The sequence below is a fragment of the Helianthus annuus genome, chromosome 11 (genome assembly GCF_002127325.2).
Source record: "Helianthus annuus cultivar XRQ/B chromosome 11, HanXRQr2.0-SUNRISE, whole genome shotgun sequence".
NCBI lineage: Eukaryota > Viridiplantae > Streptophyta > Magnoliopsida > Asterales > Asteraceae > Helianthus > Helianthus annuus.
In genome coordinates this window covers 186,838,438-186,864,132 of record NC_035443.2, presented here as the reverse complement: position 1 = coordinate 186,864,132, position 25,695 = coordinate 186,838,438, and the positions used below count along the sequence as shown (strand labels likewise).

Below are 25,695 nucleotides of genomic sequence, written 5' to 3'. Positions count from 1 at the left end.
CCTGAAGTAGTATTGTCTTGTTCCAAATCGAAGTGCTGAGATGACTGGTGATGATGGGTTGCAGTAACTTGAACTCGATTTTGTCGAATTCGGTTAATTCTGAATCAGCCGTTGCGGTCTGCAATGGTATATCCAGATGCTCTGTGTTTTAGATGATGGTCTTCAAGATTTTGTGATTTGGGTTCTTGAAATAAAGAGGGTTCTACTGCAAATGATTTAAGATTTTGAAGATCAAGAAGAAAGAAAGAGAGAGAGAGAGAAGACAGTGGTGTTTAGATAGAGAGAGAGAGTTTGAGGAAAGGACAAAATAACATTTTTTATATAATGACCATTTTGCTCCATCAGAAAAGGACAAAATAGCTGGGTTTTTTTTTGATAAATCTAACCAGATTTGAGTTTTGGACCAAAATAGCAACAAAAACGAAACCACAGGGACCCAGATTTAAAAAGTTTGAGATTTGGACTAAAAATGGCAAAAGTGCCCAAACCACAGGAACCAAAATGGTAGTTTACTCTTCACAAAATTATACATTGTGTTTATGCCATGTATCAATACATCAAATTATATCTTTAATTACCTTTATTTCATTAGTTACGTTAAAAATTATTTTATAATTACATATTGTGTGTGATTGTTTACATATGTGCAGCTTCTATATCTCTATACCTAATAAAACAACAAGGTTCTGCCACTTGGCATCACCTCACTCAACCAACACACTTGTCAACACCACAAGCTTCCCCTCTTATCTCTCTCCTAGGTGGCAAGCTATCACATTTTCTGGTTTTTTTATTATATAGGAAGGTTCAGCTTTTCATGGCGGGCAAACCAAATCCCAAATCTCATTTTAAATTTCAAATTTCAACTCACCAAAAGACAAAAGACCACTACACACCACGACTCAAATTCTCAAAACCAGTCATTCCGAATCTCCTTTATGTGCTCAACTTCTAGAGCGAGAAACTTCTAGAGAGAGAAACCGATGGACGAGAAGTTGATACAGCGGTTGGAATCCGCCGTAGCACGGCTGGAATCACTATCTCTTCCTTCACAATCATGATCTATCGACGTTAATGCGGTTGCCGATTCCACGGATCCATCGATCATCGCATTTGAAGATCTTTTGACGGAATTCGTCGGCAAGGTGTTGACTGCTGCCATGAAATCGAGATTCGTGATACTGATCTTGAGTTCTGGAAATCTTTGTTTCTTCCTGTAAGAAATTTATGGTTTTTTTAGGATTTATGATCTTTTTTTTGCTTAATTATTCTTAATTTAGTTTGGGTTTTGCTTAATTATTCACTGATCAATTTGGGTTTTTGATTTTTTTAGTTTGTCGGTTCTAGGGTTTATGATTTTGTTTTTGCTTAATTATTCCCTAATGAATATGGGTTTTTGCTCAATTTGTGGTTTTTAGGTTTAATGATATGTATTTTGCTTAATTATTTACAAACAATTCATTTAGGGTTTTCTTAATTATTCGCTAATCAAATTGGGTTTTGCTCAATTATTTGTAAATCAATTTGGGTTTTCTTAATCATGCACTAATCAATTTGGGTATTATTTAATTGTGATACATTGATCTGGGGTTTTTTAGTTATGTTAGTTCTAGGGTTTATGGTTCAAACTCTTATTCCTGCGTGTTTTTCTTGAAATTATCTCCATGTGATAAATGATTTTTTTTATTGTTATTTGTTAGTTACTTAAATGTGGTTTTTATATTTGTGTTTCTATCATCTCGGTATGTTCTATTTGACTTATAGCATTTAAGGTGTTTTAATTATTTTTATATTTGACAATTGACAGGTTGCATTGGCACATACAATTGGTCATGTAGCAGCAACTGTAAGCATGTCTAAGGTTGCAGTTTCTTTCACTCACATAATCAAAAGCGGTGAACCTGCTTTTAGTGTTTTGGTTTCAAGGTTTATTTTAGGTGAAACATTCCCAACATCGGTTTACTTGTCTCTTTTACCGATCATCGGTGGTTGTGGTCTCGCCGCCCTTACTGAGCTCAACTTCAACATGATTGGCAATTTCATAACTTGAACACTGTAATAATATGGGTTTCTTACATGTTTTCTGTGTAAAATATAAATTTATGTTTTCATTTTTTACTGGTTGATGAGTTTTCAGGTTTTATGGGGGCTATGATATCCAGTTTGGCATTTGTGTTTAGGAACATATTTTCTAAAAGTGAGAAGGCATTAGAGATGCTGGTGTATGCTCATGAGACGCAACATGAAAAAAATCATAAGGTAAGTTGTTTCATATAACGTGTCGCTTCATTAAGGAGGTGGCAACTTTGACCCATTTATTACAAAGAGTTTAATAGTTTAATTTGAGTTATGCTTTATTAATGGGTACAACAGAAATAATTAGCTAAAGAGGAAACGGGTCGAATGAGTCGAAAATCGCCTGAAGTGTAACTTATATCCATAAAACATCCAAATCTTTTATTTTTGACAAAACAGATCGATTCTTACTGAGATAAGTTAATTATTTTATCTGAAATCAATATTAGACTTTTTTGGGTTTAAGTTAAATTATGTGTTCTTTAGTTAATAATGTAGTCGGTTAGCTAACCTTCCTCTACCCTAAATATTAGGGGTGCTAAACGGGTCGTGTTTGTGGGTTGGCGGGTTCAACCCGGACTCGAAAATTTTAAACAAACCCGAACACGACCCGAACCCGAAAATCGTGTATGCATATGAATCTGAACACGGATGTTCTTGGGTTGACCAGAACACGGGCCGGTCAACCCGATTTTTTTTTTTTTGATGAAAAAGTTTATCTGTATGTATGGACACAAATAGGCTGTTGTTTTATAGGAGCCAAACCTCAGGGATAATAGGAGATGGCATAGATCCTGAAATTAAAGAGCAAATTGACAAGTGCGAGTTTACGTTGATGACATTGTCATGACATCATGACATCATGATGTCATCCCTTTAACATTCACTGATCATTTTATTTAAAACTAAAGATAATTTAGAGAAAAATAAATTTTATATTAAATTATCTAAATGAATATAAAGGCACGAATGTCAATGCTCTTAGATGTTATTTTGTTTGTTAAGATATAAAAGATCATATTAAATAATAGGTTATTAATTTGATTTTTTAAACCCGTGTGTCACACGGGATATAGGCTAGTGTTTACATATATGCAACTCTAGTATTTTGGAACTAATAATATTGAGTTACATATTTGTAACTTAATGTATTTCCATATAGTAAATTATCGATTTCAATATATGTAAACTCAAGTATTCTTCGTGTAAGGACATAACGTGTAAGATTTTGTAAACATTAAGTACGATTTCTGTCAATTTTAAAAGTAAAGGACATTGATGACGGGGGTAGCCCGAGACCAAAAAAACGACCAAGTATATAAACACCTAAAAGGTTAAAAGGTTCGACACTTGAAAAAGCTGAAGAGATGGAGTAAAGTAACACGGGAACAGTGAACAAGTCACATCCCCAAACAGTCTCACCAACCACAGTCGTAAAAGCAATGCAGGTCCACAGAATACACGCTATTATCCGGGGGTCAAAAGGCTTCAACCCCCGAAAGGGTAAGCCCCTCACTGCAAGCTGGTTCACTAGTCAAATGTATACTCCTTTGGGACATGTCTTTGCCTATAAAACGACACTTCATTAATTAACAAAGACATCCTGGATCAGACCTGTTCTCTCAAACTCTGGTCCTTTACATCGTACATTCACTTCACTCAAAGTGTCCCTCATTCAAAGTGACATTACACTTGTTCTTTCTGTCCCTCAATCCATTACTAATCCATTACTGAACAATACTTCAGAATTGGATCTTCAAACAAGAAACTAAAATCAGTGAACCTCCTTCCACGTCTTGCAAACATGGGGGGACCCCACGACCCGCGTTAGGCAAGGTTAAACCCTTTAACCCTTCTGCCTAACCACCCCTGTCACTATCCTCGGTCTATATTTTGTTGTTTCAACAAGTTGGCGCCCACCGTGGGGCTACGCCACTATTTCTCCTCAAAAAAGACCTAGTAGTGTAGCTCTTCTCTCTCAAAGTCGTCATGTCTGAAAGTGGATCACCAGGTGAAGTGAACCAGGTACCAAACACTTCAACTCCGGGTAGTAGCCAAGCCCATGTGGCTATCCCAACTTCTTTTTCAACTCCGGGGAGCACACCCGAGTTTCTCACCTTTAACACTCCAACCCCCTCTAGGTCTGGAGTTCCTTCCCCTAACGTCGGTGTCACGGACACCCCCACACGTATTGAACTCACCCCAGAGGGAGTTGCTAACAATTTTCTTGAGTTAAGAACCCTCCTCAACTAGTATGTGAACAAAGAGAAGGACAAGGGAGTAAGGATTCGCCTAGATTACGACGAGCCTGAACCAACACTATCTCCCGGACCCCCCATTCCACCTTTTACAACCAGGAATGAGGCTGGTCCTAGTAATCCTTCAAACCCCGTTCCATATTTACCCACCATGGAAAATCCTACAACATATCCCCTCTTTTCATCCCAACCAATTACAAGTGGTGCTCCTCTGGGTCATGAGCTGACTTGGGATCAGCTCCTACATTCCCAGTAACGAGCTTTCCAGCTTCCACCTCCACTTCGTGGGAACAAGCCCTGTCAGTACTTCCATTAGCACGGAGTGCGGTAATGAGCACCCCCTTTGGGGTTAGCTGCCCGGTCACATCCGGAAGCCTCCAAGGTTTCAACCCTATGTCCCAGATGATGACCCAGGTGATGGCCAGTTTCCTGTGGCAGCACTTTATCAATCAAGTGCTAGCCACTCAAGGGAACGACAATGGTAATAACAATATGGGTACGAGGGTCGAAGAAGACTTGGCTAAACCCTACAAGCCGAGTAACCTTTCATGCTTCTCGCAGCAATTAGCCGATTATGATTTTCATACAAAGATCAAGATGCCGTCCCACATCAGAACGTATGATGGGTCTGAGGACCCAGAGGACCATCTTCAGATCTTCACCGGTGTAGCAAGAATAGAGAAATGGTCAAACGCTGAATGTTGTCTAATGTTCATGCAAACCCTTATCGGATCTGCCAGGATCTGGTTCAACGATTTACCTGCTCGAAGCATTCGAAGCTTTGACGATCTCAGCAAGGGTTTTTTGGCCAACTTCTCTCAGCAGAGACGATATGTCAAAGATGCAACAGTCATTTTTCAAATAAAACAACGAGACAATGAAAGTCTTCGTGAGTTAATTGAACGATACAAAAAGGAAGGTCTAACCTATGTAGGGGCAGATGAAAAAATGAGGGTAGCCGATTTCATGAACGCTATCACCTCGAAATATCTCACAAGAGATTTCAATAAGTCCCTGCCTAAGACCTTGGAGGACGCCCTGGAAAGAGCAGAAGCCCACATTTGGGGAGAGGAAGCGGTTGACATCAAGGAACAAAGGAAGAGAGGGTCTAACTGGAGAAGTAATAGCCCAGTCAGAAAAAGAGGGAATTACGGCTCCTATGACAGGCGGCAAAAAGGTTCAGACCATCGAAGGTCTGAAGGCAGGAACCCTCCAACCAGGGAAAAAGGCATGAGTTTCACACCTCTCACAAAGACCCCTCAAGAAATCCTGGCAACCGAGGAAGTCAAACAAAACTTTAGGCCTCCCAGGCCTCTCCCCAAAAGTAGAAAAAATGAGAACTCCACACAGTTCTGCGAATTTCATGAAGAAAAGGGACATCACACCAACGATTGCTTCCAACTAAAGAAAAGAATTGAAGAGGCTGTTAAGTCAGGCGAACTCGCCCATTTGGTAAAAGGGGTTCGAGACAAGATGGCTGAAGGCAAAGGAAAGGAAGTTAATATGGTAAACTCTGATGAAAAGGTTCCTCATAAGAGGCAGCGGTTGGAAGCTTGGGAGCTTCAATGTGTTTGTTTTCCCCCAACTGAAAAAGACCCCCTTTCAAGCCCTCTAGTTGTAGTAGCTACCATTGGGACGCTGGAAACACATAGGGCATACATAGATACTGGGGCAGCCACTGAAATCATGTTCGAAAAATTTTTCAACCGCTTAAGCAACGAAGAACGTTCGAGGCTTCAACCCTCTGGAACCTCCATAAAAGGTATCGCCGATGTACCCCTCAAGCCTTTAGGGCAATTGACACTGGATGTTTGCTTCAGTGAAGGTCAGAAGAAGAGAGTCCAGCCGCTTACCTTCGTAGTCCTCAACATACCTTCGAACTATGATGTAATCATAGGAAGGCCAGGGCAATGTGCCTTCTTTATGGCAGTATCCGTTGGGCATGGCACGGCTAAATTCCCAACCGAAAGTGGGGTAGCAACCCTTCAACCCTCCCAGGAGGCCTACATGATCGAAGGTGAAAGTCCCAGAAATGAAGAAGACGAGCAAAGGCTTATCATAAACCCTAAGTACCCTGAACAAAGAATAAGGGTCAACCCAAACCTTTCACAAGAAACCCTCTCTTATTTGAAAAAGTAGTTGGCACACTACAGCGATGTATTCGCTTGGTGTCCAGAAGATATGACAGGAATCCCTCGAAGTATTGCCGAACATGAGTTGAGGATACCTCCTAATGTCAAACCTGTTGTACAAAAGAAAAGGAGCTTAGCACCAGAAAGAAGCCTGGCTGCTTGTCAGGAGGTTGAGAAACTCGTCTCAGCTGGCATTCTCCGAGAAGTCAAGTACCAATCATGGGTTGCAAACCCGGTCATGGTCAAAAAACCTGATAACTCCTGGAGAATGTGCATAGACTTCAAAGATCTCAACAAAGCTTGTCCTAAGGACTGCTACCAGTACCAGAAATTGACCTTAAGGTTGACTCGCTCACCGGTTACCCTTTCAAATGCTTTCTTGATGCTTACAAAGGGTATCACCAAATACTCATGAAATGTGACACCTCGAAAATTACTGTCCAATTAAATAAAGACACGTGTCCTCTATGACAGACGTGTCAGAGAAACCGGGTTTAATAAAAGAGATATGTGGTAGGATTTATTTAAAAAGGGCGTCATGTATTTTAATTACCGCTGAACGACCCAAGGGCGACATGTTATTAAATCACCTCTGAGCGACCCGACATTTTATAAATCCCAAGATCCTTAAATCAATTTTTGATCATCTCATTCAATAACCGGTTGCTCTCAATAAATAAAGTTCATCTTTATAAAGGATAATGGAAGTGAAGTTTGTCACTACTCCTAAATCTAATAGAATCCTCATGGTTAATATTAGTTGCATAATTAACCAAGTGATTATAAAGTTGCAAGACCATCTCTTGAAATATCCGTCAAATGCCAAAACTTTTATGAAGAATTGAAATGGGGGACATGTAAGAGTCTTCTCCTCATGCAATGGCTGGTCTTGAAGGCCCCACACCTGAAAAATCAAAGCATGTTTCGGTTTTAGTAAATTGCATGGTCAAGACATTAAAGTTTGAAAAGTTTTTGTCTTCTGACCATCGCTTACGGACCGCAAGGCTCATGGCTTACGGTCCGTAAGCAGGGCGCTTAAGGATCAGGTCCGCATGGGTCCTTACGGACCGTAAGGCCCGAAGCTTACGGTCCGTAAGACCGTCGCTGGCAGTTTATTTTGGACAGCTGCCTGTCCAAAGCATGTAACCGACTTAAAACGTAAAATTTGAATTCTATGGGCTTCCTAGGCTGTTTTTAGACCCTTAGGGACATATGGTTTGATCTTGTGTCATCACTAGACTTTCTTGGCATGATCTAGGAGCTCTTGGTTCACTATAAATAGAACTTGAAGATGATCATTTGATCATACTCATTTGGAACTTTGGCTACAAGTTTTCTGGAGCTTCTCTGGTCACCAAGTCATTTTCTTAGGCTCTATAATCCTTCTTAGGACTCTTGTAAGTGTCCTTAACCCTCTCTAATCCTTTCTAGCTTAGTTAATTAAGCAAAAGTCAAACCGTCGTAATTAAGGTTTGACTTCGTGATTAAGCATAATGTGCTTTGTCTAATCACGAATTAAAAGTACCTTTAGGAAGGTAATTAAGTGGGTAACAAACCCTTAAAAGGGTATTTCCAGATTCCCACTCTAAACATACTAATTGTCGAGTCAAAGCTAATTAGAAAAAGTCAACAAAATGCTTATCTTTGAATTATCGCATAATTAGCAATGTAGGTTGTATGTAACCTGTTTGAAAATTTATATAACTTGGTAATAAGTATAAGAACATGTTCCAACATGTTCGACTCGACAATTTTCTGTTTAGACCCGGTTCGGAACCGAAAGTCGCATAGTTTGACTTTCGCTTTGACTTTCAGTTCTGACCCGTTTTAGTCAAGTTTGAATCTTCCTTAGAGCTTCTTTTGAACCTATTAACATGTTAGTATATCCTCCTGTGATTATACTATGTGGTTCATTGGACATCTAGTTCGTATGCATGTTTCCGCTAAACGCCTATATGTTGACCATTATGCCCGAAGGTCCAAAAATCATAACTTTTGAAAATGTAAAAGGGTAGACACCTTAGTTACTGAAATATAAAGTTGTCCCCGAAATTTGGCATCAATTTGAGGTCTAGATCATGAGTTATGCCCATTAGCGTAATTAAGAGCTTCTTTACTAATTAATTAGCGTAAATTACGTATGGCCTATTAAACCCAAATTTTTATACCAAATCTTATGCCTTCTGTCATAAGATAATACTTTAGGATTTTTGAAGATTTTTATTCATTTTTAGGATGGGTTTAACCTAGTGTTCTAAGAATTTTTCGGCTTATGCCGGTTATACCCTTTTTAGCCATAAAATGAGTTTTACTAATCCTTTTAACTTCAAACCAATTCCTACTGATTTATTATATTAAATATAATATTTTGAGCCTTCTGGAAATATAAAAATATCAGCTTTTCTATAAAAACCCGGAAATGGCTTCAAATCGCCTTTTTAGGCATTTTTACGACATTGTATATGTCAAAATAAGATTTTATATAAAAGGTCTAATACCTACTGATATATTTTATAAAAATATATATATTATCAGTAGCCTAAAGTTAGAAACTCAGATTTCCCATTTTACCCTTTTTAGCCTATGTAAAATTACTAAAATGCCCTTATAAAGCGTAATTGGCGTATAAAAACAATTGGGGCATAATTGGGTATACCATTCTGATGTTACAACATATTTGGTGCATATAATCTCAGGAAACTTGCATATGACTTGTATGGTTACCCGTTACGCATTTTCGCGTTCGGATCGGCTTATGTGACTAGTTCACGCATACTAGCCGAAACGGGTCAACCCATATCATCTAAGTCTCAAAATTCAGAATATATTTAGTTTACCCATATTATACAAGTATCCAAGCTTGTAGGGTCTAAATTATATTCCTTTCCGGTTTTCGCACTCCTCGCGATTAAACCATAATTACTCTTTGAAACTAACCGGTCTAAGCTTAGGCTATATTTAAAGACCCGTTAGGATTCTAATAGGTTGTTATAACTGTAGGTCCCTTTTCGCGGAGGATTTCGAACCTAAACCTTGTTATACAAACCTACTAGCGAGTGCGGAATCCAAGCTAGCAAGCAAACCGAGTTAGTAGCAAGTAGAGAAACAAACACACAAGTTCACCGATTAACACAACTTGTATTAATGCAATGAGGGTTCGGTTACAAGCTCAATGTTTACAGAAATGTTCTATAAACTCTCTAAGTGTGTGAGTGTGAGTCCTGGACAGAATGCTCTCAAAGCTCTCTATCTCTCGGATGTGCAAATGGCAGAACTACTTCACACTAACACTGCATGGGTATATATATACCCAGCCCATGATGCCAGATCGAAGGATCCGATAGATGGTCCGAAGGATCATCTTTCGGATACAATGCTTTCGAAGGATTAGCAAGGACCTCGAAGGATAGTCTTTCGAGGTCTATCATTCGAAGCATATCTTTCGATGAGATCGAAGGATCCAAATCATCCTTCGATCTCTACATCATCCTTCGATCAGAACATCTTTCAATATACAAACTGTTGTCCAAGTCAAACCGGAGGATGGTTGACTTGGTCAACTTACAACACTAAATAGGACATCGTACATACAGACCGAATACAGACAAAGTACAGACACAAGTGCACCAACAAACTCCCCCTTGGCTGTAGCTTTGTCTTTATCTTCTATAGTTGTAGACTCGTCTCGAACTTCGACGGTCTTTGGTCTTCGAGTTACCAAAACTCTGATGTCCTTTCAAGTCTTCAATGTCGGAGGATCTTCAAAGTCTTCACGTCTTGAAAGCAGAGAGTGTATCAACAAACTACCCGTATCATGTAGGAAGTGTGTTGACAAACTCCCCCTTAACATAAACTCCCCCTTGAGTTATGCTCGTGAAAAGACTTTATCTTTATGAAGTGAGATCCTTGTGGTGTTGATGATGGCCAGCGGCAACTCGATCATCTTCATCTTTTGAGTGCCTTCTCGTCATGTCTTCATTCCAGAGCTTGTCATCGACCATGTTCTCCTAGCCTTTAGAATCTGCACATGCAAGAAATCTAAACGCGTAATGAGAACAACTGCTTGGAATATAGTATAAACAAATGACACACGAATGACCATGTCATAATCAAACACCGTCCGACAGTTTGAAAGTTTAATAAATTTGTCAATTTAAGTCTTTAACTTTCAAACCATGCAAATTTCGACCGTTTATGAAGATTTAGTCAGTTCGGTTTTCAGTCAGGTTTCAGGTAACGAAGACTTGAGCTCCAACATCGTACGATCGAAAATAAAGCAGAAATAAAATCTTTTTGGCTTTTATAAAGTTTATATTAAAACACTCCTAAAATCTTTTTGGTATTTTTGAAAGTAAAAGACAACAATTTAAAATCCTTTGAGTGTTATCAAACGACATCACCGCTAATGTCGTGCTGATATGCACCAAACGACGAAACTGTTTAAAAGAAAAACAATAAAAGTTAAGCAGTAAATAAATAAATATATACAAACATTCTTTTTGCGAGTTTCGAGGGTAAGAGAATCATATCAGTATACGGTCATGCCAAAACACTCTTGTTGTTCAGTTAGTTAACATTAAGATAAGCATCCTATAACAATTATCGGTATTGTTGTCCACTTAAGCTCAACTGATCAGATGTAATCATGTTTAGAGGGGATACGTTAAGGTATGATTTATACTTACCGACCGATGTTCATCCACATCACGACACATTCCCGTATCAAGGTATGCACGAGAGTTCATCTTACCGGTGAGTATACCAATTATCATCTGTTTGACCGTATAAAATGTGAGATACTCACTTATTTTGAATTGAAAACAAGCCCTATGTGATATAATCACTTATTGATGAGGAACTTGATTTTCATATGCATGAGGGCACAGGTGCAAGTCCGTGAACAGGTCAGTACTTCCGTACAGCAGAGAGACGAACTTGACACCCGGATAGATGTGATATTTTTATCACTTATTTGTTTTGGACATGTGATTGTTTATCACTTATTAAGGTCGAATGCAGTATGCAATATGTACACGTATGTATAGTATCATGGAAGATCTAGACTTGCGTCCCCGTTATTTTTCGGTAAAAGATACAACCATGATACCCAGATGATAAGCAGCATAAAGACCGAATATCTCAGAACCTCGGCAATCTATCAAACGAAATTTCGGTACTAAGACCATATGCCAATGAATGGTTCCCACCTGATCTTCAGTCGATTAAGATTTATATCACCCTGCACACTTTAAAATGATTGTGAGCCTACCGATACATCTTATATAGAGCTGCTTATCGTTTTTCATTTAAGGTTTAAAGAGGTTTGGATAGACCACTGATGTACTATCATTTTCTCTTTTGCTCGCCAGGAAACTCATTTTTGTTTTTCTATTGTTTTTGTGTTTTTGAAATTTTTCGATGTTTTTGGATTTTCAGATTTTTGGATTTACTCCCCCTAAAATCAATAAACTAAGATAAATTTAAAAACACACAAAGATATTTACGAAAATGATTTTCCGATGTTGGTTTTACTCTTGCTTGACCTTAATGCCGTTTACCAATAATAAAAAGTCAAATCTTGATTTGTCAAAAGCTTTGGTAAATAAGTCGGCACGTTGGTCATCGGTGTGGACCTTAACAACATCGATTAGCCTTTTCTCAAAGCAATCACGTATGAAGTGATATTTGATTTCAATGTGTTTGGTCTTTGAATGCTGCACAGGATTTCTAGTGATATCTAAAGCAGCAGAATTATCAACGTAAATAGGAGTAGTTAGGAATTCAAAACCGTAGTCCCGCATTTGTTGTTGGATCCAAAGAACTTGGGAGCAACAACTTGAGGCAGCAATGTATTCAGCTTCGCATGTTGATGTAGCGACACACGTCTGCTTCTTGCATTGCCATGTAACTAGGCGATTTCCTAAAAACTGACATCCAGCCGTTGTGGACTTGCCGTCGATTTTGCTGTAACACCCCAAAATATGTTACTCATTTACTTGTTTTATTAAAGGTGTATAAATTGTAATAATTAACCAAGTCAAAAGATTTTGGTAATTGTTAACTAAGAAAGAAAATTTGTGTGATAACTATCCACACTTATAACCCTAGGGACTAAAAGTGTGATTGTGACAAAATCTTAATAACAATAATAATATAACAAAAACCAACACACTGGTGTTGGTGGGGGAACGATCGAACAAGCAGAGAGAAGGGGGAAACCCTAGCTCAAGCAAAAACAGGCAATTGGATCCAAATTCTCAAGATAATCTAATGCATGAGTCCATAAATCTGGATAACTAACCTCAATTTTGTAAGTGGTAAGCATGATTTTCTGAATTTATGATTTTTAGAATGAGGGGTTAGACCAAATCTTGATTCCTTGTAACCAATGTAATGAATCTGAGTTAAGATTGCTTTTTAGAATAGGAATCATGCTTGAAATTATGTTCTAGAAAAAGTATAGTGAAAAACCCACTTTGTAAAGATTATGTTGCTAATAGGAAATTCATGAGAATTAGGATCATGTGTTATTTGATATGTGAAATTGTTGTGATGCTCAAATGCTAGATAAACTGATTTTGGAATGGAAATTATATGAATTTAGAGGAAGATGATTTATGTGTTGTGATGAGCTAGTAGGGACATGCTTAGTAAACTTGTACCTTGTGCCTTATGTATGATGCTTACCAAGTGTTCGATGAAATGCCTAAAAGAAGAATTTATGTGGAAATAGTATAATGATGCCACAAACTAAATAAGTGAACGAATGTTCTAATGTAGGCGTGAAAGAAGAAGGTACAAGCACTAAGCAAGCGGAAGGAGCACAAGATCGAGGTATGCTTCGTGTCATACGAGTCTTTATTACGTTTCCTATTTATATAAACTTTCGTTGTTAAAGCTATTTTTATATAACGAGATTGACGGTGTAGTAAGCAAGCGACAAATCCTTCGTGGATTTGGGTATGCTAATGAAAGTAGTGTTGAGTTATGCAAACCCAATCTCATGGGTTGAATGTGAATGCTTAGCTCTCTACGAGAGTGGTTATGCTAAACCCAATCTCATGGGTCGAATATGTATGCTTAGCTCTCTACGAGAGTGGTTATGTTAAACCCAATCTCATGGGTTGAATGTGTATGCTTAGCTCTCTACGAGAGTGTTTATGCTAAACCCAATTTTGTGGGTCGAATGTGTATGTCAAACTCTCTACGAGAGTGGTTATGCTTAACCCAACTATTGGGTCGTTGTATGCTTAAGAGTAAGAATGTTCTATGTGGTTAAAGCTAATTCGAAAGGTTATGATTTTCTATGAGACAACTAACTTATTAAATTTGTGAATGTTAATGTAGGTAAAGCACCTCTATAGGCGATTTGGAGTTACGGGACGAGCACATGTTCAAGCCTTAAAATACCAAACGCTTCCGTAACTCATATGCAAACTTTTGGGTCTTTGTTTTGCCACTTTGTAGACTTTGTTGAAGTGTTTTAGATTTAAAAACTTGTTACTTTTGTTGGAATGGTTTTTATGTAAATTGGGTCGTAGGTAAATGTTGTATGTTATGTAAAAACAGGGAGTATGTCCGTTTTACAAACGGGTCATGCCCAATTTTTGTAAAAATTCCCTTAAGCGTCAAAGTGGTATTTCAATTCTCCTAAAAATCTTGCTTATGTAGTTATTCTATTATTTTTGAAAAGCGGTCCTTACAAGTTGGTATCAGAGCCAAGGTTTGAGGGATTCGAGCTTGTAACGCGATGCTTGAACTCAAACCAGTGGCTCGTTCGAAAGTGTGCTCGCTCCCGGATCGCCAATGAGGTAATAAAGTATGATTTCGATAAATGCTAGTATATGTTATGAGTTTAAGATGTAAGGTTAAGTTAAAAATGTGAAGTAACAATTATGGGCATCAAAACAAGTAATTCCGGAACCCGGGCAGCTGGTACGGACCTGGAAGTGGGCTAAAACACAAAAAATAAAGCTGCAGCGTTTTTGCAAAACGGAAGCCCGTCGCCGACGGGTTAACCCCCGTCGCCGACGGCAACCTCTTGCCCGACGCCCTAAATAACTGCCGACGGGGAACAGTTACCCGACGGCCTTATTATGAGCCCGTCGCCGACGGGAACATAGCCGTCGCCGACGGCTTACGTAGTGCCAAAACGCTGAACTTGTTTTGTTTCTCGTGCCTTGTGTTACCGGGTTGCCCGAAAGCTTACTTTATGGATACATAATGTCCATACAAGGTTTAGCAAGTGTGTGTAAACTCAATTAGCGATTACAACGAGAATGGATTCATAAGAATCAAAAGAAATGAAGCGAATGACATGAAATGAACTAAGTGAATGATGATTAATGAGAAATGATATGCGGAAAGTTTGTAATTTGTATTAAATGAGAAGCATGATATTGTGTAGATGGCTGATGCAAGAAATATCAATGATGATAACAATGATGCGGTTAGACAAGAAGCATTCGAAAACAGAGTCACGGAAGTAGCGGAAGGGGTTATGCAAGCCAATCTACCTCGGTTAGCTCAAGAAGTAGAAAGCCGAGTTCTGGGGGTTGTGGATGCTATGATGACGAGTAGGTTCGAAGAGTTGAAAGAATTAATCGAAGGATCCAAGAGTAGAGGTAAGGAACGAAGGTGCACTTACAAGGATTTTATGGCTTGTCATCCGACGACGTATGACGGTAAAATAGATCCTATTGAATGTCAAAGATGGATCTCGAATATAGAGGCGGTCTTTATACGGAGCCGGTGTGATAAGGAGGATCAAGTGATGTTCGCTACCGGTTTACTAACCCATCAAGCGAAGGATTGGTGGGATGCTCACAGCAAGGAGGTAGGCGAAGACAGACTGCAAGCTATGACTTGGCAAGAGTTCAAGGGGCCCTTCATGAGATATCATTGCCCTCAGTCGGCGATCGACAAGATTCAGGAGGATTTCTTACGCCTCCGGCAGAAAAACGAATCAGTGAATGAAATAGCAAACAATTTTATGGATAAGATGAAGTTCTGTGGAGAATTGGTAACAACCGAGAGAATGAAGATAAGTCGCTTCTATGGTGTGTTAAAAGCAGAAGTTAGAGAGTTCATCACTCCCTCGAAATGCGAAACTCTTGAAGAGCTCATTGATTTAGCACGGGATAGAGAGATCGAAATTAAAAGGCAAGAGGAGCGAGGTGAAAAGAGGCCGAGTGAAAAGGGTGCAAGTTTTAGTCCATCCAAAAAGGGGAAGTTTCAGGATCAAGGAAGAAAGGGTAAGTCGAAGGGTGGGATTACACCATGCAAGACATGTGGGAAGCTCCATACCGGAGAGTGTTTGCTAGGTAAGAAGGGGTGCTTTAAATGTGGTAAGGAGGGGCATTCGTCCTATCAATGCCCGGATAACCCAAAGACTTGTTTCAACTGTTTCGAAAAAGGGCATATCAAGTCGGAATGTCCAAAGCTTCAACAAGGGTCAAAGAAAGAAGATAAGAAGCAAGAGGGTTCCAGGACAAAGGGGAGAATGTATCAGATCACGTCTGAAGAAGCCAAGTCCCAACCAAATGTGGTTTCAGGTATTTTTCTAATAAATTCTATACCGGTTTACGTTTTGTTTGACACCGGAGCTACCATGTCGTTTATCTCTAGTGAACTTGTTCAACGTCCATCCTTTAAGATTGAGCGAATGTCGATGCCCTTAGAAGTAGAGATAGCAGATAGCAAAAGTTTCTTGTTGCACGAAATATGTAAAAATTGTAAATTGACCATTGAGGATGAGGAGTTTGCTATTGATCTTATCCCCATGATCTTGGGGGAATTCAAAGTAATAGTGGGTATGGATTGGATGTCTCAAAACCGCGCGGAGATAAATTGTGAAACCAAAACCATACATCTCCGGGCCCCAAGTGGAAGACGATTAAATGTACAAGGCGAAAGAAAGATAGAAGCGAAGCTATGTACTCTCGTTCAAGCCGCTAAGTACGTGCTCAATGGGAGTAGAGCATACTTAGCTTACGTAGTAAATACTCAACAAAGCTTCCCAAAGCTTGAAGATGTTGAGGTTGTGAACGAATTTCCGGATGTATTCCCGGAGGAATTGCCGGGACTCCCTCCCGAGCGAGAAGTGGAGTTCAAAATCGAATTGAATCCAGATGCGAAACCAGTCGCGAAGGCTCCCTATAGATTAGCTCCCACGGAAATGCGGGAATTAATGACACAAATACAAGACCTCTTAGACAAAGGCTTTATACGCCCGAGTGTGTCTCCTTGGGGAGCGCCCGTCTTATTTGTTAAGAAGAAAGACGGGTCGATGCGCATGTGCATCGACTATAGGGAGTTGAATAAGCTAACCATAAAGAACCGCTACCCTTTACCTAGAATTGACGACCTTTTCGATCAGTTACAAGGGGCGAGTTGGTTCTCCAAGATAGATCTGCGATCTGGGTACCATCAGGTTAGAGTACGAGGAGAAGACGTTCAAAAGACCGCATTTAGAACCCGTTACGGACATTATGAATTTTTAGTTATGTCCTTCGGGTTAACAAATGCGCCGGCGGCATTTATGGACCTTATGAACCGTGTATGCCGACCCATGTTGGATAGATCGGTAATTGTATTCATAGATGACATTTTGGTTTATTCACGAAGTAAGGACGAACATGCGGTACATTTGCGTGAAGTACTTGAAACTCTCCGTAAGGAGAAGCTCTACGCAAAATTTTCAAAGTGTGCCTTTTGGCTTAGGGAGGTACAGTTTCTGGGGCACGTGATAAATGCAGAGGGTGTTATGGTTGATCCTTCAAAGATCGATGCTGTAATGAAATGGGTTCCTCCGAAAAACCCAACAGAGATAAGAAGTTTTCTGGGTCTTGCTGGATACTATCGGAGGTTCATACAAGATTTTTCCAAGATAGCCCTGCCCTTAACAAAGCTGACCAGAAAGAAAGAGAAGTTTGTATGGGAAAAAGAACAGGAGGAGGCTTTTCGAACGTTGAAAGAAAAACTATCAAGTCCCCCAATCCTAATGTTACCAGACGGAACCGAAGACCTGGTGGTCTATTCAGACGCTTCACACCAGGGATTGGGTTGTGTTCTAATGCAAAGAGGGAGAGTTATCGCTTATGCTTCGCGACAATTGAAGCCTCATGAGATGAACTACCCCACACACGACTTAGAATTAGCGGCGGTAGTGTTTGCATTAAAAATTTGGAGGCATTATCTATATGGGGCAAAATGCACCATTTACTCGGACCACAAAAGCCTTAAATATTTCTTTGAACAAAGAGACCTGAATATGAGGCAGCGGAGGTGGTTGGAACTTATCAAAGATTATGATTGTGATATCCTCTACCACCCGGGGAGGGCAAATGTAGTAGCCGACGCTTTAAGCCGTAAAGAGTATCCACCTCCCATAAAAGTGAAATCCATGAAGATGGTAGTTACGCCACGATTACTCGAGGCAATACGCGAATCCCAGATAAAGTCGCTCGGAGCGGAAGACCTGAAGAGGGAACGACTAAAAGGTGTGATCAATAATCTAGAAGAAAATTCGACCGGGCTTAAGACGCGGTTCGGCCGAATTTGGATTCCGCGATTCTGCGAAGTCAAAGCTGCCTTGCTCGACGAGGCACATAAGTCTCGATATTCGGTCCATCCCGGGGCTACAAAGATGTATCGGGATTTGAAAGCCAATTATTGGTGGCCGGGAACGAAGCGTGACATAGTTAAATACGTCGCGAAATGCTTAACATGCTCCCAAGTGAAAGTAGAACATCAAAAGCCGTATGGGAAATTACAACCCTTGGAGATACCGGTATGGAAGTGGGAGGAACTAACGATGGATTTGATAACCAAACTTCCTAAAACAAAGAAAGGGCATGATACAATATGGGTAATCGTAGACCGACTTACAAAAAGCGCTCACTTTTTACCCATCAAAGAAGCTTACTCTTCCGAGAAAATGGCAGAAATTTATATGAACGAGATCATATCCCGTCATGGAGTGCCCGTGTCGATTGTCTCAGATCGGGACACTAGATTTACTTCTCGTTACTGGCGGAAGTTTCACGAGAATGTGGGTACGAAGCTGCACATAAGTACCGCCTACCACCCTCAAACTGACGGCCAGTCAGAAAGAACCATTCAAACGCTCGTTGATATGTTAAGGGCGTGTGCCTTAGATTTTGGAGGAAGTTGGGACGACCAATTGCCCCTGGTCGAGTTTTCTTATAACAACAGTTACCATAGTAGTATTCAAATGGCACCTTACGAACTATTATACGGGAGAAAATGTAGGACTCCCGTATGTTGGGGCGAAGTGGGACAAAGGGAGCTTGCACCAAGTGATTTAATAGCAGTAACAAATGAAAAGATCGAAATGGTTAGAACAAGGTTGAAAGCAGCTCAAGATCGGCAAAAAGCTTATGCAGACAAGAGAAGGCGTCCTATCGAGTTCCAAATTGGTGATTTTGTCTTGCTAAAGGTGTCCCCATGGAAGGGTATAATCCGTTTTCGCAAACGGGGAAAGCTAGGTCCTCGTTACATTGGGCCGTTTAAAATTTTGGCTCGGGTTGGAAGGGTTGCGTATCGATTGGAATTACCGCCTGCTCTAAACGGGATTCACAATACCTTCCACGTGTCGCAATTAAGAAAGTGTCTTGCGGATGAGACAGCACTAGTACCACTCGATGATATCGAGTTGGATGAAGGGTTAAATTATGTCGAAAAACCCGTAACCATTAAGGACTTCAAGGTGAAGAATCTCCGCAATAAAGCTGTTAAACAAGTGTTGGTCCAATGGCGACACCGAAAAGGTTCAGATCTTACATGGGAAACTGAAGACGAAATGAGGAAGCACTACCCTTATCTTTTCGGTATGTCAATACTTAAATTGTTATGTGATCAGGTTTCGGGGACGAAACCTCTTTTAAGGAGGGTAGACTTGTAACACCCCAAAATATGTTACTCATTTACTTGTTTTATTAAAGGTGTATAAATTGTAATAATTAACCAAGTCAAAAGATTTTGGTAATTGTTAACTAAGAAAGAAAATTTGTGTGATAACTATCCACACTTATAACCCTAGGGACTAAAAGTGTGATTGTGACAAAATCTTAATAACAATAATAATATAACAAAAACCAACACACTGGTGTTGGTGGGGGAACGATCGAACAAGCAGAGAGAAGGGGGAAACCCTAGCTCAAGCAAAAACAGGCAATTGGATCCAAATTCTCAAGATAATCTAATGCATGAGTCCATAAATCTGGATAACTAACCTCAATTTTGTAAGTGGTAAGCATGATTTTCTGAATTTATGATTTTTAGAATGAGGGGTTAGACCAAATCTTGATTCCTTGTAACCAATGTAATGAATCTGAGTTAAGATTGCTTTTTAGAATAGGAATCATGCTTGAAATTATGTTCTAGAAAAAGTATAGTGAAAAACCCACTTTGTAAAGATTATGTTGCTAATAGGAAATTCATGAGAATTAGGATCATGTGTTATTTGATATGTGAAATTGTTGTGATGCTCAAATGCTAGATAAACTGATTTTGGAATGGAAATTATATGAATTTAGAGGAAGATGATTTATGTGTTGTGATGAGCTAGTAGGGACATGCTTAGTAAACTTGTACCTTGTGCCTTATGTATGATGCTTACCAAGTGTTCGATGAAATGCCTAAAAGAAGAATTTATGTGGAAATAGTATAATGATGCCACAAACTAAATAAGTGAACGAATGTTCTAATGTAGGCGTGAAAGAAGAAGGTACAAGCACTAAGCAAGCGGAAGGAGCACAAGATCGAGGTATGCTTCGTGTCATACGAGTCTTTATTACGTTTCCTATTTATATAAACTTTCGTTGTTAAAGCTATTTTTATATAACGAGATTGACGGTGTAGTAAGCAAGCGACAAATCCTTCGTGGATTTGGGTATGCTAATGAAAGTAGTGTTGAGTTATGCAAACCCAATCTCATGGGTTGAATGTGAATGCTTAGCTCTCTACGAGAGTGGTTATGCTAAACCCAATCTCATGGGTCGAATATGTATGCTTAGCTCTCTACGAGAGTGGTTATGTTAAACCCAATCTCATGGGTTGAATGTGTATGCTTAGCTCTCTACGAGAGTGTTTATGCTAAACCCAATTTTGTGGGTCGAATGTGTATGTCAAACTCTCTACGAGAGTGGTTATGCTTAACCCAACTATTGGGTCGTTGTATGCTTAAGAGTAAGAATGTTCTATGTGGTTAAAGCTAATTCGAAAGGTTATGATTTTCTATGAGACAACTAACTTATTAAATTTGTGAATGTTAATGTAGGTAAAGCACCTCTATAGGCGATTTGGAGTTACGGGACGAGCACATGTTCAAGCCTTAAAATACCAAACGCTTCCGCAACTCATATGCAAACTTTTGGGTCTTTGTTTTGCCACTTTGTAGACTTTGTTGAAGTGTTTTAGATTTAAAAACTTGTTACTTTTGTTGGAATGGTTTTTATGTAAATTGGGTCGTAGGTAAATGTTGTATGTTATGTAAAAACAGGGAGTATGTCCGTTTTACAAACGGGTCATGCCCAATTTTTGTAAAAATTCCCTTAAGCGTCAAAGTGGTATTTCAATTCTCCTAAAAATCTTGCTTATGTAGTTATTCTATTATTTTTGAAAAGCGGTCCTTACATTTGCATCCGCCAAAATCAGAATCACTGAAAGCTACCAATTCAAAGTTATTATCCCTAGGGTACCACAGACCGGTGTCAGGGTACGCCTTCAAATAACGAAAAATCCTTTTAACAGCAGCAAGATGTGAGGCCTTCGGATTAACTTGATATCTAGCAAGCAGGCACGTTGGGTACATTATGTCTGGCCTTGATGCTGTGAGGTACATGAGAGATCCGATCATGGCGCGATAGATTGAAGGGCTAACAGCTTCTCCCTTCAAGTCTGGAGTAATTCCGTGATTAGTTGGCAATGGGGTACCAATGGGCGTTGCATCAGACATCTGGAACCGGCTCAAGATGTCACCAACATATTTAGTCTGATGGATGAATATCCCAGACTCTGTTTGTTGAACTTGTAGGCCCAAGAAGAAAGTCATTTCCCCCATAGCACTCATCTCGAATTTATCCTGCATGATACGCTCGAATTCCCTACACAAGACATCATTAGTAGAACCAAAAATAATATCATCAACGTATACCTGTACCAGAAGAAGATCTCCATCTTGTTCTTTGATGAAAAGAGTACAGTCGATAAGACCTCTGCGAAAACCGTTCTCCAGCAGATAGTGTGATAAGGTTGCATACCAAGCTCGTGGTGCTTGATGAAGACCATAAAGAGCTTTGTTGAGCAACCAAACCCGATCGGGATGGATAGGATCTTCAAAACCTGGAGGCTGCTCGACGTACACCTCTTCTTCGACCACACCGTGTAAAAATGCACTTTTCACGTCCATCTGATAGACCTTGAATCCTTTGAAGGACGCATAGGCTAGAAAGATTCGAATTGCTTCGAGACGTGCAACAGGTGCATAGACTTCGTTGTAGTCAATCCCTTCAATCTGACGAAAACCCTGAACGACTAAACGTGCTTTGTTTCGGATAACAACTCCGCGGTCATCCTTTTTGCATTTGAAAACCCAACGGGTACCAATCTTCTTGTATCCAGCAGGTTTCTCTACTAGTTTCCAGACACCCAGCTTCTGGAATTGTTGCAGTTCTTCCTGCATTGCTTCAACCCAAGCATTATCTTTCAAGGCTTCTTTCCACGTTCTTGGTTCTTCCTGTGAAACATAACACGCGAAAGACCAATCGTTTTGTTGCCCGGATTCTCAAATAGCTGCATACAAGCCTGCATTGTTATTGTTTCGCAACATGTTTCTTGTTTGTACGCCACTTTGCACATTTCCAATGATGTTTTGTTGAGGATGGGTATTATGAATCCTTGTTTCTGGATTATCTGGAACTGGAACATTTATACCCAGGTTGTTAAGATTAAGATCAACAACCAATTCAAGACCCGGAATTGACGAAGAAGATGATGCAGTAGTCTCAGCTGTTCGATGTGTATCCACTGGAGGAGTACCCTCTGAGGTACCATGAACTGCTGTTGTTGGGGCTTCTTGATCTGCATCTAGAAATTCATCATCCTCTGAAGATTCGTTCAATTCGTTTGCATCATGAAAATCCTCATTGTTGAGAGTATTGTTGTTCACCGAAGAAGATGGTTCTTGATTAACAAGAATTGGACGAACCACCGGTGAAACTGTTGCATTGTCACTCTCGAAAAACATCCTAGCCGCAGCATTTTCTTCAACGGCTTCAACATTGATCGAATTGAAAAAGTCATCGTATTCAAACATCCAAGGTTGACCCGGATTTTTGACTGGCAAGGTGTGCCTTTGTACTCTGACCTCAGACCATTCCTCGACCCTTTTGGTCTCTAGATTCCAGACTCGTAAGTTAGGGGTGGCATACCCAAGAAAGTATCCATCAATTGCTCTTGCCCCAAACTTTCCATTAGGATCGATGATTGTGCAAGGAGCTCCAAACGGTTCGAGATAGGACAAATCTGGTTTCCGTTTTTGAAGAAGCTCAAAGCAGGTCATGTTGTGTCTTTTGACTGTAAGGACTCTGTTCAACGTATAGCATGCAGAGGCCACAGCTTCAGTCCAGAATGGAATGGGCAGCTGCGACTCTACCAACATTGTCCTAGCAGTCTCGATCAATGTGCGGTTCTTACGTTCAGCGACACCATTCTGTTGAGGAGTATAGGCTGCACTAAACTCATGAAGAATACCCTTTGAAGTGCAGAACTCCGCCATGGAATGATTTTTAAATTCAGTACCATTGTCGCTACGTATCCGCCTAACCTTCAACTTATACAAATTCTCAATCTGAATGATCAAGTTTTTGATAATGCCAAAGGTTTCACTCTTGTGTGCCATGAACGCAACCCAAGAAAATCTTGAATAGTCATCAGTAACAACGAGGCAGTATTGATCACCCCGAATACTCTTGTGTTTGACAGGACCGAACAAATCCATGTGCAAACGTTCAAGAGGAACTGCCACTGTGTTGATCTTCTTTGTAGGGTGCTTCTTCTTTGTTTGCTTTCCTTTCTGGCACGAAACACAGACGTCTTGAAGATGAAAATTTTTGAGGGGAACACCATTCACCAATTCATTTGAAACCAAATGATTCATTTTTCGTAAGTGAATGTGACCCATTCGTCTGTGCCAAGAGATAGTGTCTTTTTCTGTGGCTTTGGAAACGAAACAAGTTGCTTGTGCAGACGTAGTAATAGCCTGGCTCATGTCAAGGACGTACAAATCATTTATCCTTGGAGCCGACAAGAGAATCCATTCTTTTGGAATTTTGAAGCCGGGTTTCAGCACATAACATCCATTAGCATCAAAGTGTACTGAAAATTTCTTGTCACAAATTTGAGAAACACTAAGAAGATTGTGATCAAGTTGTTGCACAAAATTGATCTTGTCAAAGCTGACAATCCCGTTAGATATCATTCCTTCACCCGTTATATATCCACCTTTATCTCCAGCAAAAGCAACATAACCTCCTCTAATAGATTTAACGTCGTAGAGAAGCTTCATGTCGCCTGTCATGTGCCTGGATGCCCCACTATCAACAATCCAATGACTACTGATAGTTCCTCCTGAAGCACCCTGCACATGAACTCAAATGAATTAGTTGGAGATGGGGACCCAAGCCATTGTGGTCTTGGGTCTTCCATTTTCATCAATGACAATAACTTCTTGTCTTTGATGGTTGGTGAATTGTGATGGTCCCCCCTGATTCAACAACCGTTTTTGGTTTCCAAGTCTGTTTGGTTTCACCAGTGTTTTTCTTTAAAATTTTAACTTCTTGATGATTTGAAGTTTTAGAATTGTCTGGTTTTACAACTACAGATTGTTTTTGAACCGCATCGGTTTTAATCGCTTTTTCTATCTTTTTGACCTGTTGGCGTTTCTGTTTCTTTTCCCTTTCTTTTACAAGGCGGGGATCTTGTTTTGTGGAAACAGTTGGCTTACGGTCAGTTTTGCCACGGGGATCATCAACCTTTCCTTTTTGTTTATGAAGATATGGGCAGTTTCTAATAATGTGCCCAATGGTTCCACACTCAAAACATGATCTTCGTTCTACAAACCCCGAAGAATCCTGTGATCGTCTAGCCGATGATGTTGAACTTTGTGAACCCGAGGTACTAGGCTTTGAACTACTTGGTTCATTTCTTTTCTCGACAAAAGTTTTCTTTACAAAATCTAAGTTAGATTGATTTTCAAACTTTTCAATTTTGTCTGTTCCCGTCGATTTCACAAAGTTAACATTTTTCCTCTTCTTTTGGTTCGGCTTCTTGTTAGCTTGAGCCGGTGTTTTACCTTTGGGTTTGGTGTGATTTTGCTGTGTTGGCACTGTTGGCAGTTTCTTGTTGCCAAATTGCTTTCGGATTTCAGCTTTTGGAATAGGAGGACACTGTGTAACTGTAACTTTAGGTCCTGCCTTTCCCAAGAACTTACTCGTCGAATTCTCAAAGACTTTACAGATTAAGGATTGATTGACATTCTTAATGGGAAAATCTTTGTCTGAGTAAATTTTATCATCACCAACTAGAGTGTACAGCAAATTCACACTCTCCGGCTCTGCTGCAGATGAGGACTCAGTTGCAACAGTCTTAGCGGGTTGAACAGGGGGATCACATAGAATGTGATTCTCAAGAGGTATGTCCTCATTTTTGGCTACCGCATCAGACTTTGCTGGGACAGTATCGTCAGATTCATCATCAGACGAATCAGCATCCTCAATCACAACTGGAGGATCTTGATTCTGTTCAGCACTCACAAATGTATCTGCTGACACATCTGAATCTGAGGATACTTCCTTTTGGTATCCGAGTCCTGCAGCAAACTCCTTAACATCCAGAGGCACAGAAGGTTCAAAGAAAACCCTGTCCTCTTCATCAGGCATGGCATCATAATTATGTCTCACTGGTGGTGGACACTTCTTGTACCCTATGCATGTGACATCTCTCTTTTCCTTCTGAACATCAATGATGTGATCTAACACATAGCTAGAGCTCAAATAACTGTCTAGCTTGAGTTGGATCGCATCACTTTCAGTTTTCACACAAGCCATCTCTTTTTGCATTGTTTCAAGACGAGAGATATACAAATTAATGTCCGTCTGTTTTCTTGAAACCATTTTTGTCAATTCAGTTTTATCTTTCTTTAATGT

General features: G+C 39.9%; 1 protein-coding gene across 3 annotated transcripts; it reads left to right on the top strand.

The window, feature by feature from the left end:
- Positions 1 to 767: 767 nt before the first annotated feature.
- LOC110933018 lies at positions 768 to 21,072 on the top strand. Of its 3 annotated transcripts, XM_035980378.1 has the most exons (7): positions 768 to 1,216; positions 1,808 to 2,055; positions 2,138 to 2,259; positions 13,247 to 13,300; positions 14,874 to 16,020; positions 20,202 to 20,255; positions 20,769 to 21,072. In XM_035980378.1, exons 5-7 carry the CDS (start codon positions 14,874 to 14,876, stop codon positions 20,783 to 20,785), a joined length of 1,218 nt encoding a protein of 405 aa, XP_035836271.1. In that variant the 5' UTR covers positions 768 to 1,216; positions 1,808 to 2,055; positions 2,138 to 2,259; positions 13,247 to 13,300; the 3' UTR covers positions 20,786 to 21,072. The 3 variants fall into 3 exon arrangements, 1 of the variants encoding a protein (XP_035836271.1); XR_004873391.1 differs by lacking the exon at positions 14,874 to 16,020 and having other exon boundaries at positions 782 to 1,216; positions 1,808 to 2,259; XR_004873390.1 differs by lacking the exons at positions 14,874 to 16,020; positions 20,202 to 20,255; positions 20,769 to 21,072 and adding an exon at positions 13,814 to 14,117 and having other exon boundaries at positions 788 to 1,216.
- The last annotated feature ends 4,623 nt before the right edge of the window (positions 21,073 to 25,695 follow it).